Source organism: Loxodonta africana, chromosome 9 (genome assembly GCF_030014295.1).
Source record: "Loxodonta africana isolate mLoxAfr1 chromosome 9, mLoxAfr1.hap2, whole genome shotgun sequence".
Taxonomy (NCBI): domain Eukaryota; kingdom Metazoa; phylum Chordata; class Mammalia; order Proboscidea; family Elephantidae; genus Loxodonta; species Loxodonta africana.
In genome coordinates this window covers 98,451,659-98,472,234 of record NC_087350.1, presented here as the reverse complement: position 1 = coordinate 98,472,234, position 20,576 = coordinate 98,451,659, and the positions used below count along the sequence as shown (strand labels likewise).

At 38.5% G+C, this 20,576-nt stretch overlaps 1 protein-coding gene across 1 annotated transcript in view; it reads left to right on the top strand.

Moving 5' to 3' along the window:
* ADAMTSL1 (ADAMTS like 1) overlaps nucleotides 1-20,576 on the top strand; it is a 389,822-nt gene that overhangs the window by 68,150 nt on the left and 301,096 nt on the right. Inside the window, exon 3 of the mRNA XM_064290455.1 lies at nucleotides 2,091-2,136. Coding sequence (XP_064146525.1) covers nucleotides 2,091-2,136 — 46 coding nt within the window. The remainder of the gene's footprint in view (nucleotides 1-2,090; nucleotides 2,137-20,576) is intronic.

Here is a 20,576-nt window from a genome sequence, read left to right as displayed (position 1 = left end):
CATCATGTAGACCAGAGTATGCATGTCAGTGGGGCCAGCACACTCTCTGCCCCTCCACAGTAATGAAAAACCGGGTTACTCTTGGCAAGTTGCTTGGTCAACATGGCATCATTTCTCAGATAAACTAAATGTTCATTGATATCAGCCAGGTTAGTATGATGCATCAGTATTGTGGTAGCGATGGCCTTGCCAATGGGACCTGGAGGAATTAAAGTCCACTGCCTGGGACGTTGCTGGGCTAGGCACTGACAAGCACGTATCGCTGTCATTCTCCTTTTTCTGTGATTCTAATGCCTGATCAACCCTTCCTCTTCCCTGACACATTCTAGTGTTAATGAATATTAGTATGTTCAATCTGATTAGAGTTAAGTCTTCAGGCCTGGAACCTTTTTCATCTCTTTAAGTTAGCCTTTATGTAACTGTATTTTCAGATGACATTTTCTTACTGATATCTGTAGACCTAACAAAATGCTATCTAGCATTTATTTTATTGTATTATAGTTATATGAGTGATTTTCTTAGTAGATTCCCAGTTCTTTGGCAAAGGCCAAGTTGTATTGATTCTTCTTTATATTCCCTGAAGTAAGTGCACTGTCTGGTACGTTGTGGGAGCCCTATAGATACTTGTTGAACAAACAAGTGAATTAGGAGGCCATAAAGAGTAGCAGTTATGAGTGTAAGCCCTGAAGCCAGATGACTAGTTTCAAATCTAGGCCCTACTAGTTATGAACTGTGTGATTTTGGAAAGTTACTTAACCTTCCCAAGCTTCAGTTTCCTCATCTCTAAAATAGGAATAATGACAGTACCTATCTCCCAGGGCTCTTGAGAAGATTAAAGGAATTAATAGATGTAACAAACAGAAATGTACCTGGCATTCCACAACTATTAGATATTAATATTATAATTATCTCAGAATTCCATAATATATGTGTACTTATTTTTTTTAAGTGTGATATTTTGAAAAGAGCAGAGTACTATTATTCAAGTTTTATGTGTCATCATTGAATATTTTACGAAAAATTATATCTTCTCATAAGAGTTCAGTAAAATGGAAACCCTTATGTATTGCTGGTAGGAGTATGTAATGGTACAACCTTTATGGAATGCAGTTTGGCAATATTTATTAAGAGCCTTACAAAATTCATTCCCTTTAGTCTAGTAATTCCCCTTCTAGAAATTTATCCTAAAGATACAGTCAGAAACTTGGACAAAACATGTGCACAGTGATAGTTTAATCACGCTGTCATTTATCAGACCCCAAATTGGAAATTACTTAAGTGACAAGTAATGGAGGAATGATTACACAAATTATATCATTTGATGGAATATTACGTAGCTCTCAAGATGATGTATTTAAAAGTTATTAAATAGTGTGAGAAAGTACCTCCAAAAATTAAGTGGAAAGAAAGCTGGCTATAAAATTGTATGAGTGATATGATTTCTTTCATACAGAAAGGAAATAAATCAATCAATATAATAGTGAATATCTTTAGATATGACAGCTACAGTTTTTTAGTTTTTTTTTTTTTTTTGGTAAGCTGTCTTTTCCAAAATCTCTACAGTAAATGTGTATTTTAGAAATAGAAAATAGCTTTTTTAAAAAGAATTATATTTCATGTTGTTAGATGTGTGATTTTGAAAGACATATTGAAGTCTTAAGTACAATTTTATAATATTCAAGATCTCAGCTTTTTCAGTGAAATATCCCTCTTATACCAGACATAATTAAGAAGACCAACTTCATTTAATATAATTTTTTTTTTCAGAAAACCTGCATTAATAGTTGTTTAGTAAAATAAGCACTGAACTAAAAAAACTTCTTTTAAAAATGTTGGAGGGAAGATGCGTGCTTAGCTTCAACCCTCATGGAGAAATCAATTTACATGTACAATTTGTTAGATTTGCTCAATTTAGTATTTGATAGTTACCTCTCTAAGGACCTGCTCAGAAGATAAGAGAGGCTCTTACACTAGTATTAAGAGAAAATTATTTTTATAAGAAAAAGTACAAATGTTGAGCCTTTTATAGGTAGTAATGAGTTTTTTTGTTTTGTTTTGTTTTTGTTTTTGTTTTTCCTTTTGTGATTTAGGAGCTGCGAAGGAAGAAATATCCGATATAGAACATGCAGTAATGTGGTAAGTGTAAGGCTCTGTGATTGGGCTAATGTTTTTTTTGTTTTTTTTTTCAGCACTTAGAATGGCTAAGCAGTTTTATGTATCCTGCTCAGGAAATCAAGCAGTTGGTATTTTACTTAAGAGCTGCTTATCTCACACTATTTTGATTGTGCAGCCCTGAAAATTGGTATTTTTACTGTCCCACAATGTAAAAGTTTGATCATTTGACCATATTGAAATGAACTAGACTATTTCAAGACAAGGACTCTCTGCATTTCCTCTCTGTGTTCTGCTTTTTCACATATAGGTCTCATCAGAAAGAATAAGGGGAATGAGAAAAGGGGTATCATGAAATAAATATTATTTAATCAAACTCACAGACTCACGTTTGACAAATTCATCCATTCATTTAACAAGTATTATTCAATGCCAACTATGTGTGAGGGGTTATAATAATACAAGGAGAAATAATTTGTGGTCACTGTCTTAAAACGTCCATAATATGGTAAGGAGTGTAGAAAGAGAAGATAGATGTACACACAACCACATTCTAGTGCAGAATATGACAGATACTGCGAGGAAGAGATAAAGTGCTTTGTGGATTTGATGTAGAGAGAAATCTGAAGAGACTTAAAGGAAAAGGTGATTTCATAGGGCCTGGGGAACTAGGCAACTGGCCTGTCTTGGGTGTGAGGTGGGGACAGTCAGTCCAGAAGAGGCCACTATGGAGGCAGGAATTTTAAGATGTGTTCTGAACACTAATTGGTATAGAATTGTGCTCAGCAATGTGGACACTAAGAGTTAAAACATACTTTGGGGTTACACCATGAAGAGATTTAAATGTCAGGCTTCCACATTTCTATTAGTCCAGTGAATAATGGGGAGTCTCTAGAGGTTTGGGGGCAGGGGTATGGTGTTGTAGAGTTTCACTTTAGAAAAGTTAATTCTTAGTGATGTGAAGGATACACTGGAACAGGAAGTGATGGGAAGTTACTGAAAGAGGTTAGGCAAGAAGTAATGAGGGCTTAAACTGAAGAAAATAAATACAGGAGGTCACATTTAAGGTCCACTCTGCAAGACTTAACGAGCAACTGAAAGTAGAGTGATGGATAGACGTGAAAATAAAGGCAACAAAGAAGCATATGGATATGCAGAGCATTTTTACTTGCTGATCCCTGTTAGAGAAGCTCTATCAATATTTGTGTAACTTGCCTTTTAACCATCACAATCTCAACTCAAATGTCACCTCCTCAAAGAGGCTTCTTTGGCCATCTTATCCAGCATGGTTGTCCCACTGCCCCAACCCCATCTCTCACGTTAAACCAAAAAACTAAACCCATTGCCATAAAGTTGATTCCAACTCATAGTGACCCTATAGGACAGAGTAGAACTGTGTCATAGGGCTTCCAAGAAGCAGGTGGATTTGAACTGCCAACCTTTTGGCTAGCAGTCTGAACTCTTAAGCACTATACCACTAAGGCTCTAGCCCTCGCATTAGTCACTCATATTTTACTTTTCTTACATCAGTTCTATCAAGGTTTATCTTACTTGATTACTTTTTTGTTATGTGTATCCTAAAAAAAAAAAAAAAATTTTTTTTTTTTTTATCCCTACTCTAGAATGTAAACTCCATGAGGGAAGGATCCTTACTTATTTTGTTTAATGCTTTATCCCCAGTGCCTAGAACTGTGACTAGTGCATATTAAAAAAAAAAAAAAGAAATAAGCACCCATTAAATATTTGGTAAATTTGGAATGAGAACTCAGGCACCTGGAAAAATGATGAATGCCATTATCAGATCCCATTATCAGAAGCAAGAACATTGAGAGGAGGCTTGGAGAGCCGATTAATAAATTTTATTTAGGGACACAGTTGAGTTTGACATGGAGCTGGATTTGCAGGTGATATATTTAACTGGGTAGAGCTTTCTGAAGAAAAAAGAAAAGTTGAAGCTACTTATGATAAACAGGCTCAAGCTGCTCTATAGAGTAGTTTTCTGAGTCACCTGCTGAAAGTGAAGGAGGTAAGCTGGACTTGGGAAAATGAGCATTATTAAGATGGTCTAGAATAGCCACTGGGGAATTGGGTGACAGTCAGCAAAGAGAAACAAAAGAATTGTTGGGCAATAAAAAGGACTCTACCATAGTTATCATTTATCATTTACAGAGAGCATGGTCAACAGGGTTTTAAGACATAGTCCAACAATAATGAGATGCACCAAAACAAGAATAGAGAAAATGAACATTGGAGGTTAATCAAGGCCAGAATACAGATAAGAGAGTCTAAGATAAATAAAAACTATATATATTTTAAATGGGTGGCCAGGGAGAGTAGAAGGATCTAGAAGGCACAGTCATTGGGAATAAAAGTAACTGTTCAATGGAAAATTATGCCTACCTCATCATTCTGTTCCCATCTAAGACACTACCCATCCTGTTGCCGTTGAGTCAATTCTGACTTATAGTGACCCTGTAGGACAGAGTAAAACTGCCAGATAGAGTTTCCAAGGCTGTAAATCTATACAGAAGTAGACTGCCACATCTTTCTCCCACGGAGTGACTAGTAGGTTTGAACCATTGACCTTTCAGTTAGCAGCAGAGGCTTAACCACTAAGTGCCAAATAGCATGACATATCACTGCCCTCTCTAACACACACACACACACACACATTCAACTATTGGTTGATTGAAAAGATCAAATACTTACAGCTTTTAAGTATTTTTAAAATGGTATTGATAGTCTGTTTCAGAAATGAAGTGAAAAAGTTTTTGATGGGAATAAAGTTTGGCTCATTGGTTTTCTTCACTATACTATTTATTGTAGCAATAGTGTAGGTTAGGGGAAAAAAAATAGTGTAGGTTAGGGGAAAAAAATGCTGTGATGTTATTAAAGAATCTCCTTAATTCCCATTCTGTTTCTTTCCAGGGAGCTTTTAGAATGGTGGAAAGAGTTCAGACTATTCTAAGTAGATCAATGCCTGCAGTTCCATGGGCAGATATCTACCTACCCTTTTCTTAAAGCTCTTCAGAAACAGCCCACAACACCCTTGCTATTGTTATGAGTGTTTTCATGGACAGACGGAGGCTAAGACTCTGACCTAGTGTTACTCAAAACCCATAGAATTACACGAGCCAAATCTTTACAGCGTGTAGAATCAAACTGACACTGAGTTTTTTGTGAGAACCTAGAGTCTTCAAATCATTTGGAGCTTCCCCCCCGCCCCTCCCCCCACCCCAGCTTTTGGCCATGACAGAAGCAGCACTGCCAAAACAACAAACAAAAAAATCTTATAAAAAAGAATCTTTTCACAATCACATTGCAGTTCTTCAAACTAAGATGTTGAGGACAATTTGGTTTAATTGTCCCCTTTTAGGTGCTTGTTTTGGAAAAACTTAGGGTTCTTTGTTAGCTAAGCCTCTAGTGCCACTCCTTAATCGCTGGACGGCTTCCTGGGCTCTTCCTAACCACTCTGACTCCAAAGATTCAACCTCTTTTCCTATTTTTTTGTATAGCAGCTAAATACAACATATCTTTGTGTTCTTGTTCCCCAAGATGGGCTGAGAAAAATGTTTTCCCAGTTTCCCATTTTTCTGGTTGCCTGAAAAATCAGCACACAGACTTTTAAGGTTTCATTACTAATCACACACTGAGTGTATCACTATAAGAATATAAAGGTTTCCGTGATGTTTCCATAGTTCTCATAGTCATGGTACCTTTTTGTACTATTTCTAGCTGGTCCAAGAAGATTATTTTCGTTCCTAAGGACATAGTTCATCTAACCTTTCACAATTCCTGACTCCTTTCTAGGGAAATGGGCAGTGGGCCCTCTCTCTTTCTCTCTGGAAGGAAGGAAAAACTAAGAAAGCTAATGGGAGAAACAAGAGGCGTGAGCTAGTCAGTCAATCAAGTGAATCATTAAGGTCTCATAGATCTCACTGCAAAACTGAACAAATCCCCAAGATCCATCAGGAGGGTCTCCTTAGGTCAAACTAAACTGAGCCTGTTGAGGTCAACTGGATTTCAACTCATAGCGACCCTGTAGGACAGAGCAGAACTGCCCCAGAGGGTTTCTAAGGCTGTAAATCTTTGCAGAAGCAGACTGCCACATCTGTGCCCTGCAGAGTGGCTGGTAAGTTTGAACCACCAACCTTTAGGTTAGCAGCCAAGGTGATGCTTAACCACTGAGCCACAAGGGCGACCCTCTCCTTAGGTCACATCTTCATTTATTCAGATTAAACCCCAAATCTGAAGTAGTAGATCTTAATGAGACATCTTAAATGGATTTCCAAGAGGTTGAAAGTAATGTTATGTTACTTACAAATTGCTTCTTCTTCATTTTCCTTCAGATTCACTCAAGTTGATATTAAGAAGACGGTGTCCATAATTAGCAACGTAATAGGCCATGGCGCCTACCATAGCTGGTGGTGCTCTTAGCTCCTTTATTAAGATTTATTGTGTGTGTGTCACTGCAGCAGTCACCTGTTCTAATAAAAAATCAAGTTAAATTAAAAAAAAAAAAACCCTTTGGAGTAAAGTTGGTAAGCCAATTTCTGTATCTCTTCCTGAACTATTATGGAGGGCAATCAGGAAGTGGGATGGGGTGTGGGGGCGGATATTCTTATCTTCTGAGGAATGGTTGAAGAAACTAAAAGTATTTTTAGCACAGAGAAGACAAAACGTAATTTATTCCAAAAATATTTATTGTGCATAAGAACTGTTCTAGGTGCTGGGGAACATTGGTGAATAAGACCAAGATCCAACTCATGAAGCTTTTGTTCTAATAGAGGAAAAGAGATTACAAACAAACATACACAGAAATTATTTGCGAGAAAAGATATCAGCTAGTGACGAATGCTATGCAGAGAATTAAGTTATTGGTGGCCATTTCAGATTGGATGGTCAAGAAAGTTTACCTTGAGGAGTGAATCTGAGTGACAGGAGGGAACCAGCTATGTAACTATCAGGGGAAGAGCAATCCACATAGAAGAAACAACTGGTACAAAGACTCTGAAATGTGGAAGAATTTGGTATAGAAAGAATAAAGCCCACTATAACTGGAGTATCATAAGCAAGGGGAAAAGTATTAGAAGATAAAAAAGAATAAAATGGAAGGTAGGCAGGGGGCTAGATCATGCAGGACATTGTAAAGTGTTCCGGTTATATTTCAAATGCAAAGAGAAGTCTGGAGAATTTTAAGCTGGGGAAAATAGAATTGGACTTATGATTTTAAAAGATAGGTTTGGCTACAGGATTACTCTTGAAAATGGATGAGAAAGTAGGAAGTGGAAGCAGAAATGCAAGTTAGGAGGCTATTGAGTAGTCCAGGTAAGTGCTAATGGTGCTTGGACTAGAGTGACACTGTTGAGAAGATTTGAAATATGTCTTAGAGAGAGAGTGTCTTTTCCTAAGTCACTTGTCTTCATCCTAAATTTGATACAATTCGCTTTTATGTTCCCCAGTGTTGTTGCTGTGGAATGTGTTCTGTGCAGCGTTTCAGCAGGAGACAAAGGCAGCAGCTAGTTATGGCCAAAGAGAACAGAATGATCCTGGGCAATTTCATAACTTCTTTAAGCCTCAGCTTCTACCCCCAAACAATAAGAGAGTTTAACTGAATGACCTCAACCGTCCCTTCCAGCTCTAAAATCCTGTCATTTTTCAAAAGCATTCTATCTGTGTGATTTTGGATTTGAATCTGAAGGCAGATCAGTGGAAGTGTCTGTGTTGGTTCACTTACTAGCAATACTCTAGTGAAAAGATTTACAGCCAACAATAAAGTAGGGTCAGAGTGAAGACAGCCAATGTGAATGGTAGAAGCGAAGTACTCATCCTTGCTAAAGACCTTGATCATGCATCTTGACCAGTAATTCTCATCGCTGAGGTTGTTGAAGCTCGTGGCATTCACAGCATGATTCACATAGTTATCAATGGTGGATATAAGGTAAACTCCCATTTGCCCCATATGTCCACTTTTCTCATAAGGCCTTTGTATTGAATAAAGTCAGGGAACATTTGCTCCTTTACGTCAGAGGTCAAATAGTAACACATGGAAAGGATGAACACTCTGCTATAGGCCTCCCTTGATCAGAATTTGAAAGAAGCTTCTGGAACAATATTCAGATCAGTGAAATACTAGACAGATGCTGTAGTAAATAATAACAATTGCAGGAGACAGTCGATAAGCCTGCAGGCTACATGCTGGGCCACTTTGCAGCGAAGAGGTGGTCTGGGATGGGAAGGGGGTTAACTTCCTCATAATCAAGTCCTTATTCTCGTAGCTAAAAATAAGACGTGGTGCTACTTGCCAGGGTCATTTGTACACTTGTTCATTTATTCATGTTCTTCCGTAATTGTTCATTCATTTAACCAACATTTATTGAGCGCCCAAATCTTATTCTGCACCAACAATGTTAGGAAACCCTTGTGGCGTAGTAGTTAAGAACTACGGCCACTAACCAAAAGGTCAGCAGTTCAAATCCACCAGGTGCTTCTTGGAAACCCTATGGGGCAGTTCTACCCTGTCCTATAGGGTCACTATGAGTTGGAATCGACCCAGTGGCAACGGGTTAATGTTGGAAGCTGCTACTGTCACCAAAAAGACAAGGTACCTGTCCTCAGGGAAATCAGATTCTATTGGGAAAGACAAATACACAAACACATAATTAAAGGAAGTGTGAAAAACTCTAAGTGGTAACACAAAGTGCTTAGAGGTCACAGAAGGACCATATCTGATTCTTTGACCACTGTATAGCCAGTGCCTAGCACCAAGTGTCTAACTCCAGGCTTCTGAGACTGTGCCGGGAACACAGCAAACTCAAAAGTATGCCAGGGGATATTTCATATTTTCAAGAGAAACACAACAGTTGGACACCATGCAAACTACTAGGTCATGCTCTATTCCTTTCTGTGATGTCTTATCTTTCCAAAGTTGGGTTTGTTTTAGTAAAAAGCAAGTGGGAAAATCAATGTGGAACAGGAAATAGGAATGTATTGGCCAATCTGATTTCAGGCTTTGAGAAATTGTTCAGTGCCCAACACATCCACACACACATCTTGTTAGAAGTATATGTGGTTATTTATGAATGAAATAAAATAATTATCTTTCTTTCAATTTATGTGCATAAATAGCTATCAAATTATTAGGACACAAATACTTATTAAGTTGTTTGCACCTAACTGCTTAATAAATGCAACTGTTAGATATTTCTCTTGGCCTGGGGATGCCATAAAAATAAATTACTGAGATATTAAGCCATGGTAAACCGGAAAATTTGGGAATTTCTGATCTAACACATACCAAATTCTTCCACACTTGAGAGTTTTTCACCAGCTGTTCTATCTGAATTGCTCTTCCCCTGATGGTCACACAGCTGGTTCCTTCCTGTCACTCCAGTGTCACTCCTCAAGGTAGACTTCCCTGACCGTGCAATCTGAAGTGGCCACCAATTACATAATTCTCCGCACAGCACTGATCACTGCCTGATGTTTGTTTCCTTCGTAATCTCTCACTATTGGAAATTGTCACTTTTTTTTTTTAATTGTTTATCATCTGCCCTCTCCCACTAGAATATATGCTTCATGAGAACAGGGTCCTTATCTTTCTGTGTCACCATTATATCCCAGTGCCTAGAAAAAGTGCCTGGTACATAGTAGATCACAGTAGAAATAGTTGAATCAATTCTATTCTCATGTTTTAGAACATTCTTCCTCATTGTAGCTTAGAAAAATCACTCTCATCTTTCAGGGCTCGGCTCAGATATCTCCTTACTTAGGATGTCATTTATTCATTCATCATATCTGATTTTTGGAAGTAGATGGCCAGGCCTTTCTTCCTAGTCCATCTTAGCCTAGAAGTGCCACTGAAACCTATCCAAGCATCATAATAACACACAGGCCTCCACTGACAGACAGGTCGTGGGTGCTTAGGAGGTGCGTTGATAGGATGTGTCTTTTCCAAGTACTTCATTAAGGTTCACTTATACACTGATATAACCAGATTAGGACTAGGACTCTCCTATCCTTTAGATTCCACCTACATTTTGCATTTGGGCCATCTCTGAGAGGCAATCAAGGAATAGGTGGGAGGAGTGGGGAGAGTGGTTTAAAGGACACGCTTTATTTTTCAGTATAGAACACTGAGGATTGAAAGCAGCATTGTATCGTTGAAAGAACCCGAGCTCTCCGGCATCATGGGGCTGCCACTTACCAATTATGTGCTCTTGAACAAATCCATTAACCTCTCTCATGCTCAGTTTTCTTACCTGTAATGACACCCTTCTTATATTGGTTCCCTGAATGCTGCAGTTAAGCACTCAACTACTAACCAAAAGATTGGTAGTTGGAACCCACCCCAAGGCACCACAGAAGAAAGGCCAGGCAATCTCTTTCTGAAAGGTCACAGCCTTGAAAACTCTATGGAGCAGTTCTACTCTGCACACGTGGCGTCACCAGGAGTCAGAATCCACTGGATGGCAACTAACAACAACAAATACATGTACAAGCAAGGAATGTTTGTTAATACAGTGTTTCTGGTAGTAAAAATTTAGAAACAAATAGAGGGTCAGTGGTTAAATAAATGTTGATATGTTCACATCATGGAACATTCTATAATCATAAAGAATGACGTGGATCTATACGAACAAACATTTAAAGCTTTTCCAAGGCATGTTGTTAAGTGTAGAAAAAGCAAATTGTAGAATACTATCTATAATATGAGCTCAATCAGTTAAAAATTTTTTTCCTGTATGTTCCTGGTTATACATAAAATCTTGAAGGACATATAGATCAAACTGATCGCATTGATTATGTAATAAAGAGCAGAGAGGGAATGAACGATTTAAAAGGGAGCTTTCTTTTTTTATTTTATACGTATACTTGGTAGTATTTTCAATTTTGACAATGAATGTGTGTCCCTGTATTACTGGTATAGTTTTTAAAAAATTAAAACATAAAAGAGAAAATGAGGTTGGGAGAAAGATTTTAATAGTCATTGAATATGTATTTATTTTTGAAACTTTGAAAAAGTAACACTTCACAAGGTTTTTGTGAGGTTGACATGAAAAAATACCTAAAAAGCACTCTGCATGCTGACTCAGTAATGTTGGCTCTGCCTTCCCTCACCATTTTTCTTCGACTTCATCCTTTCTTCTGACCAAGTACTCTTTCCAAGAGAATATACTATTTTTAAAAAGTGTAAATTAGATCACTCTGAAGTCCTGAAGGTCCACCTCACTCATGGCATCCTGGGGACCTTCTGCTGATTGTTTTGCCAAATGCCAAGTTCCAGGTATTGTGAAACAAGAACATGAGACCTCACCTCTGACCGAATGGCAGGCTTAGAATGCATCTTCCTTTGGAAGAACTGTAGAGAAACAGACTATACCATGCGCCCTCTTTAGGCTGGATGATTAGGTCTCTGGCAGCTATAAAGCTTGGCTATTGTTTGACCAGACGTAAGCATGGTTGCAATTTCTATATATTCTCAGAATCATATGCCAGGAGGCCAATCAGTGCCCCCCATAATGAGTCTAACTGATCACAAAGCTAGAACGAATATAAAATGGTATCTGAACTAGTTGTAGGACTTTGTGGTGTGTATCTGTCTGTGTCTCTGTCTCCCTTTTTAGCATGGAAAAGAATCTGTTTCTGAAACAAAAGGATGTTCTTTTTAGGGAATGCATTTTCAAAACATCCCAATTTCCCTGATTTGAGCAGTTCTTTTTGTTTATGCTGAAATTAGATAACAAAGGAAACTAATTTTTAGGAAGAAAGAAGTGATGAACAACTTTTCTTGTCTCTCTGAGGATAGCGTCCCCGTCCAACCTATGAGCGCACCAATGCCAATCAAGCTTTGACCATCTTGCGAATAAATTAGTCTCTAAATGGAAGTACACAGCATGCCATGTGGTCCACTGGAGGTTGATTTTGGTTCAAAACAGATAATTTCCTTTTCAATAGTTAAACACCGAGCGTTTAGAATAATGGTGGAAAATACTTGCAGCAATTACTCTGGAAAAAAAAATAATAAAACGATCTTCATATTTTATGACTAACTGTTTTATCATTTGTGGCATAAAGAAATAAACATTTTTTTAATGATTCACAGATTCCCTCATTTGGTGGACCTGGTGGATATAGATCTCTCGGCAGAGCTGGCTGACAGGCAGCTGGCCAAGTTTATTGGGTCTTTCCCCCCTCCTTCCCCCTCCCCCTCCATGGGTTAGGCCGTTCTGCTTTTCTTCTCCCCTAGGCCTTCTGTCCTGACTGCTGCACACATTTCTTTTCTTTTTTAATGCTCTCTCTGACATCTCTTTATTGGACTCCTCCTAAGTTTCTACTTTTCCTTTCTCCTGAATGTGTTCTCAATTTCTTATCCTCTGCCTCAACTTTTACTCTCTGGGGAGTCGTATGGTATGAACACTACTCAGTAGAAAGAACACAGGCTTTGGAGCTCCATTGCTTACTCGCTTTGTGGTTTGGGGCAGGCTTTTCAACTTCTCATAGCCTCAGTTTCCTCAATCAGAAAATAGAAATAATAGTAATATTCATTTCACAGGATCCCTTTATAGGCATCAGTGAGATAATATAGATACACAGAGACACTCAAAAAATTTTCGTTCTTTCTTCCACTTTACCTTGGCAAAGTAACAGTCTTGAAGAAAATAGGGCCCCGAGAAATAGCAGCTTACAGTATCCCATCAGCGTGAAACATTTTCTGCCCAAAGAGCTAAATCCCCTGTCAAAGGACAATTTCATTCTTGTCCAGAACTCAAAGTAATCTGAAGAGCGCCAAATTGTTGGGTAAGATACAAAAGGCAGTATACTGATCTGACTGACTTCAACTCATGGATCCTTCTGGTATACTTAAAGGGCCATAGGGGATTCCCCCCGCTAAATTGATCATAGTTTCCTTCTAAGCCAACAACATACCAGGGAAACTGTCGGAGTGTTGGGAATAGTTGTAAATGGCTTCTGAATGATAAGAGCTGGGTTTTCTGAACTGAGTCCTGAAAGTCACATGTTCCAGATCACATGCTTGATATTGACTGATAAGGAACCAAAGTGCCTCATATAACAGGTATGTTGGTTTCTTGTGGATTGGTGGCTAATGTCAAGCAACTGCTTTCCTAAGGCTCTTAGTATGAACAGGAATGCCTATTTGGTCACCCCCTTTTTGTTTCCTTTGGCTTTGTCATGACTAACTGCCATATTGGAACTTTCTGAGGAGACAGTTCAGCTAGACCTTAATGGGTATCTCTTGTTATTAATGGTACAGTACTGGCTTGAGGAAGGAGCCTTGGTGGCACAGTGGTTAAGCGCTCAGCTGCTAACCAAAAGGTAGGCAGTTCAAATTGGAAAGATGTGGCAATCTGTTTCCATAAAGATTAAAGTTTGGAAACTCTATGGGGCAGCTCTAGTCTGTCCTATTGGGACGCTAGGAGTCAGAATCGACTCGACAGCAATAGGTTTTACTGGTTTACAGGCTTGAAGAGTCCCTGGGTGGCGCAAATAGTTAAGTGCTGGACTACTAATCGAAAGATTAGTGGTTCAGACCCACCCAGGAGCCCCTTAGAAAACAGGTCGGGTGATCTGCTTCCAGAAAGTCATAGCCTTGAAAACCCAGTGGAACAGTTTTATTCTGCATATGTGGGTTCACCATGAGTCGGAATCGACTTGATGACTAACAACTGGCTTAAGGGTTTTTTGAAGGAAAGAAAAATCCTTCATCAATTTAATTGAGGAAGAGGATTAAAGAACGGGTCCATCATTTTCTGTAGTGTTGGAACTTATTAGATTAAAAAAAACTGACATGAGCCCATCTCCCGGCTAATTCTCTAACCTCAGGCAAAACAGCTTTAACCACTCTGAGCCACAATCCCCCTTACTGAAAATGATGGAGAAACACCAGTCATATACCTTAAAGGGACCCTGGCAAAGTCATAACTTCCTAGAAAATTAGAATTAGAAAGAAACTAGCATAATTTGGGACTCTGTCGTGTGCCAGTCATGGTGCTGGTGACTTTTCACTAAGCCTTTTAATTCTCACAACCACCTTGACATGTGGGTGTCTTTATAGATACAGAAACTGAAACATTTAAAGAGGTAAAATACTTTACACAGGTCACACAGTTAAGTAGTGTTTTTGGTAGGTTTGTCTAGTGCCAAAGTCTGTGCCCACTTCATCATAGCACAAGAGGGCGTGTCAGTGATCTAGACAAACTCTCGTTTAACTGATGATAAAACGGAGGTGCATGAAATGTGAGGCTCAAGCATTTTTACAGCATATGCTCGTCTGTAAGAAAAGAGATACACAAACATGTTTACTGAAGCAGCTGTAATTCCACAAGGCTAGAAATATAAGAACTATTGAGAATTATAGGTATGGAAATCAAATGCAGTAGAAATGCCAAATCCAAGAACCCTGGCTGAAAATACCTCCAAATTCCCTCCACTTTGAGCTTCTCTGCTTGTCAAGAGGCTATAAATTTATGGAATCAATACTCCTCAGACTCTACTTTCCAAAATCCTCGTTTCTGAATTTCATAAGATGTATGCTGGCCTCCAGTGAACCAGATAGAAGCTTGAAGCAGGGATTTGAAAGTGACTTAAAGACATTACTACTGCAGTTCATTCCTTGGCAGAATGCCCTGTGGAATGAAACCAAACAAGCTGCCAGGCATAAGTTGCTAACATGCAAATACTTGTCTGTGCGCAGCCTTTTTCCATGAGCCTAGAAACGATAAGCGCCATCAAATCTTCTAATTAACACCAAGATGTGCTGAAACTCAAGCAACATAAACTTTTACGTTTATCCCTTCCAGAGGTCACGCCCAGACCTCCGTGCTGAGTATTTTGAGATAGGGCCATTATTTAATTAGCCGACTTTTGTACTATATGATACTTCTTGACGGTACTTTTGGTTGTAGGAATCTTGTCCTTCGTATGTTATTTCTTTGCGTTTTAAACATTCTCTTTCGTTTTCAGAGGAAATTGTGAAATTTAAAGACGTTATCTCGGAGGTTTGGCTATATTTTTCTTTATAATCTTGCTATAAGCAGTAGCGACACAGGGCTCTTGGAGAGTATTTCGTTTGGGTTTCAAATTCATTTTAGAGTTTCAAGTGTAATCTGGTCATCGTAGAAGGAGGGGTAGAAAGGCATTATTTAGGTTTCTTTTCCTTTGAGCCTTTACTGAGCAAATATGCTTAGTAACTCATGAAACCCTCCTATTCCTTTTCCTAGGGAGGTATTCATTATGAAAGCACCTCAAGTTTTTAAATGATATATCACTACAGTTCAAAATGTCATTTAAAATTTTTTTTAATTTTTCATTTTCTTAAAAACATTCTTCAGAATTATTAACTTTGAATTGTTCTAGATATTGGAAGTAAGTTAGACCAACCTCTCAATCCTTACAGGGATGTAGTTGGAAAAAGAACTATCAAACTACTTTTTTTGATCCATTGTGATATCATTACAAGGTGATGAAGGCCGAGCAGCCAGGTGTCTCAGCACACCACCCCTGATTCACCTGGAGCAGCTCTGCTATGCTGCTTTATTTATTGGCATCCTCCCATGTTAGATTCCTTTGGAAAGAATAGTTCATCAACCAAAAACAGTTTGAAAATGTCTGCTTTATAATCTTCCTCCCAATGGTCTTCTTGCTTCTACCTGATTACTCCTGGGGGAGAAAATTCTCAATCTTCTGTATTTTTTCGTACGATTCTAATAGCTAGGAAGGTGTTTCTCCTAGTGAGCTCATGTATACTTTCCGATTCCTGTTTAATTCAACAGACAGTTATTAACTATTAACTATAGGGCCACTATGAGTCGGAATCAACTCGACAGCACTGGGTTTGGTTGGGTTTGGGATGTGCAAGGCATTGTGCTTGGGAGCAAACGAAAATCAGTTTGTATAAAGACAGTTTCTACTCTCAAACATTTTGAAATTTGATGGAGGAAGAAGAGAAAGACAAAGATACATACATTTATAATCCAGTGCAGAATAAAGTAACTTGTAAAAGAAAAGTATAAGAGCTTAGAGAATTTATCAATCTGTCATCCCCCTCCCCTTTTGCAGTGTTAGATATATAAAATGATAAAATAATGACATAGCCAGCTTCAAAAGTAAGATAAAGATCTCCTTGGACCAAAAATGGAACATAAATGCAAGGTGGTGAGCAGAGCTGATATCATAGGCTTTTGGCTCCAAGACTGGAAGTAAGCAAAGATTAGCAGCAGCTCAACTCCTGTCAGCTAGCCAGGGCTCAAGTTATTTCACTGTCAGAGAGACCTAAGGCAGGAAGAGTACTTGATGTCAGGAACTTGGATGGAGCTCTCTGTTGTGATATTGCGATATGTGGTATGTGAGAGAAGCTGAAGAATTTAAAAAAGAAAAAAAAGTGGCCTGTTGCCTAGGACGAGTTTTCTGAAGCCATGGGTGTAGAGAAGCTGGTAGACATAGACACATCGTGAGCTGAAGCTCTACCAAACAACACTTTAGCTCCTGACCGGACTTCCAACTTCCTCATTATGGATTAAAACCCCAAATTCCATTATTGTATCTGATTCTAGAGTGGGGGCTCTGAGAACCATGTGGAGATAATCACAGAGCCATTACAACAGGGAAACACAGAAAGAAAAAAAGAAATACGAAATCTTTCCACTAAAACCTGAGTTTGCAAATAACAGTTCCAAAATGCATTAAGGAAATACAGTATCAAGAAAGACAGCCAACAAAATCAGAATTCACTCCAGATGAAATTGTATAAAATTGTTTGATGAAGACTTTAAAATTAGTATGCTTAATAGAAATATACTGAAAAATAATTATACAAAACAATAAATTAGGTGACAAAACTAGGCCAACATGAAGTAATAAAAAATGGATAAGGATAATAAACTATTATAAATTTTACAGTAAAAGAGTATAGTAATTGAAATAAAAGTCTCAATAGGTAGGATAATTCCAGACTGAACACAAAGAGAGAATTAAAGCATTTAAAGATAGCAGTGAGAAATTTACCCCAGCTCAGCACAAAATTCCAGGTATACATGGTATGAAAGAGCCCTTAAGATCTAGAGATAGAATAAAAGGTTTCCAACGTATATCTAATGTAGTTGTTGCTGTTAGTTGCCATTGGATCAATTCTGACCCAAGACAACCCCACGTGTACAGAGTAGAACTGTGCTGCATAGGGTTTTCAACGCTTTGAGCTTTCGGAAGCATATCACCAGACCTTACTTCTAAGGTACTTCTAGGTGGATTTGAACCTCCAACCTTTCAGTTAGTAGTCCAGTAGTTAGCCATTTGCACCACCCAGGGACTCCTCTTTTCTAATGGGAATTCCCAAAGAAGAGAATGAAGGGAATGTCATTGAGAATGTTTCAGAAAAGGAAAAAAAAAAAAAGCAAACATCCGTAGGTTAGAACCACAATGGAAATGCTGAGCAGGAAAAATCAAAAGCTACACTCAGACAAATCATAATTCCACATCGGACATGTCTTAGTTCAACATCAGAACATCAGAGAAAATGTTAACAGCTATCAGAGAAAAAAAAAAAATTACCCAAAAAACAATTAAAATTAGACTAATAACAGAAATTTCTGTCAATATAGACTCCAGAAGATGGTGACTTTTCATCTTCAAAGCACTAATGGAAAATAGCTGTCATTGTAGAACTTTGTACCCTAAACTATCAACTGGAAACCCCGGTGGCGGAGTGGTTAAGAGCTATGGCTGCTAGCCAAAAAGTCAGAAGTTCGAATCCAACAGGCACTCCTTGGAAACCATGTGGGGCAGTTCTGCTCTGTCCTGTGGGGTCACTCTGAGTCAGAATCAACTCAACAGCAACTTTTTTTTTTTTAACGATCAATCAAGAATAGAGACAAAATAAAAACATGTTCTCCTATACAAAGATGAGAGTTTGCTACCCACAGACTTTTGCTAAAATAATTATCATAGGATGTACTTCAAGAAGAAAAAAGTGGACCTTAGGGAAGGTGTGGCATATAAGAAAATAATAATAGCCCAAAGGGGGTGTGTAGGTTTGTATATGTATGTGTTACATTGCTGCTGTTCGTTAATATTTCTGGTACTGTTTTCTTCATGAGCATATGAGAGTATTGAAATTCCCCAAGCCCTGCAAATTAGGTATGGCCACATGAGTTGCCCTGGCCACTGAAATAAGAGTTGAAGTGACATATATTACTTTCAGGAGGAACCAATTAAGGACCAGTGTGATAGTTTCCAGGGAGCACCAGTGACATGGTGGTTAAACACTCGGCTGCTAACAGAAAGCGGTTCAAACCTATGAGCTGCTCCATGGGAGAAAGATGTGGCAGTCCGCTTCTGTAAAGATTACAGCCTTGGAAACCCTAAATCGGGGACTTCTACTGCGTCCCATGGGGTCATTATGAGCTGGAATCAACTCGACAGCAATGGGTTCTGGGTGATACAGTCCATGTTCTCTCTTCTCCTGTTCTAGTGACCAAGGGGACTCTGTTCTAAAATCTTGCTTCTTAATGAGTAGTTTGGGGACTGGTAATATGGATATCATTTGGGCTCTTGTGAGAAATGTAGAATCTCAGGTTCCATTTGGGACTTGCAGAATCAGAATCTTCATTTTAAAAAGATTCCCAGGTGACTTGTATGTATATAGATGAAAAGTTGAGAAGCACTGTTCTACCGTATGATACAGCCTGTCGCAACCCGGACCCCTGACTCACCATATAGATAACAGCTGCTCTGGAGGGTCAGCCATCACAAGAAATAAGTCTTTTCTGTGTTAAGCCAAGGGATTTTGAAAGTTGTTTGCATTTTCATGATCACGTAAATTGTCCTGGCAGCTGTAGTCGGTGTGGTAGGCAGAATGGTCCCCCAAAGACATCCCTGGCCTGATCTCCGGAACCTGTGAATATATTGCATTAACATGGCAAAAGATACTTTGGAATATATACTTTGCAGATATAATTTAGGTTAAAGACCTTGGATTAGGAAGATTAGTCTTGATTATCCAGGTGGGTCTAATCTAATCACATGAGCCTTTAAAACCAGAGAACTTGCTTCAGCTGGAGGCAGAAGAGGTGAAGCAAAAAGAAAAGTCAGAGAGATTCCAAGCATAAGAAGGATTTAACACACCATCGCTGGCTCTGAGGTGGAGGGACGACATGCAAGGACCAGAGAGAGGCCTCTAGTTGCTGACAGCCAACAAGGAAACAGGACCTCCATCCTATAATTCCAAAGAACTGAATTTGGCCCAAAACCTGAGTAAACTTGGCAGTGGATTCATCTCCACAACCTCCAGGAAGGAATTTAGCCTTTCCAACATCTTGATTTTGACCTCGTGAAACTCTAAGCAGAGGACACGGTTGAGCCACACTGTACTTGGACTTCTGACCTGCAGAACTGTGAGATAATAAATGTATGTTGTTTTAAGCCACTAAGGTGGTGGTAACTTGTTACAACAGCTATAGAAAACCAACAGTCAGTAAACTAACATTTGACCATAACTTTATTTTCATTTAATATCTCTGTATTAACAACATTGCAATGTTGAAAGTGTGCCAAGATTTGGGAGGAGGATAGAAACACAAAATAAGCTTAGATTTTTGGAAAATTTGAGTTGGGATGTAAATTTAAAAATGTAAAGTATCCATTAAAAGAGCAAGCCAGGAATCTACAGTTAGTTATGATCTGTGTAGGCAGGAATCACTTATTTATTCTGCTTAGATTGTCATTAAACTTCCTGACTCTGAAGTTTAATGAAAACTTGTGTTTTTAGTTATTTCTGGAAAATTCTCAGCCAGAAGCATTTTGAATATTGATCTGTTTTATCTCCCATCCTCTGTTTTAGCTCTCTTGAAATTCAACTTAGATGTTAGAATCTTTTCCTGTATAATCCATATCTCTTATTCTGTTGCTCATATTTTCTATATCTTTGTCTCTGTGCTAGATTTTATGTAATTTCTTCAAGTCTTCGTTTAACAACCTGTCTCCTCATCTTGTCTAATACACCTTTTATTCCATGCACTGGGTTTCTAAAGACATTTATTTCTTGTTTCTGTAAATTCTTTTTTCAAATCTTTCAGGTCATATTTGTTCTGTGTATATTTTCAACTTTTTTTTTTTTTTAAACTCTTAAAGACAGTACATTTTCTTATTTTGTACTCTGATAATTCCACTACCTGAATTCCTTGCAGGTCTGATTCTGTGTCTGCTGGCTCTTTCTCACGTTGCCATATTTCCTTGTGTGTTTTGTGATATTTCTGTGCACTTTCATGTTTGTTGGAATTAGGAGCCAGTTCTTTGTAGCCTGACTTAAGATGTGTACTACCTGGGGTAATTTCCGTTTGCTTCTGGGGTTGGGGTGTTGACTCAATACTAACTCAGGACCACTTTAAACTAAACTCTCCACGCCTACGCACTGAGAATTGTGTCCCCAAATCCTCATGAGTCCTGTTGTT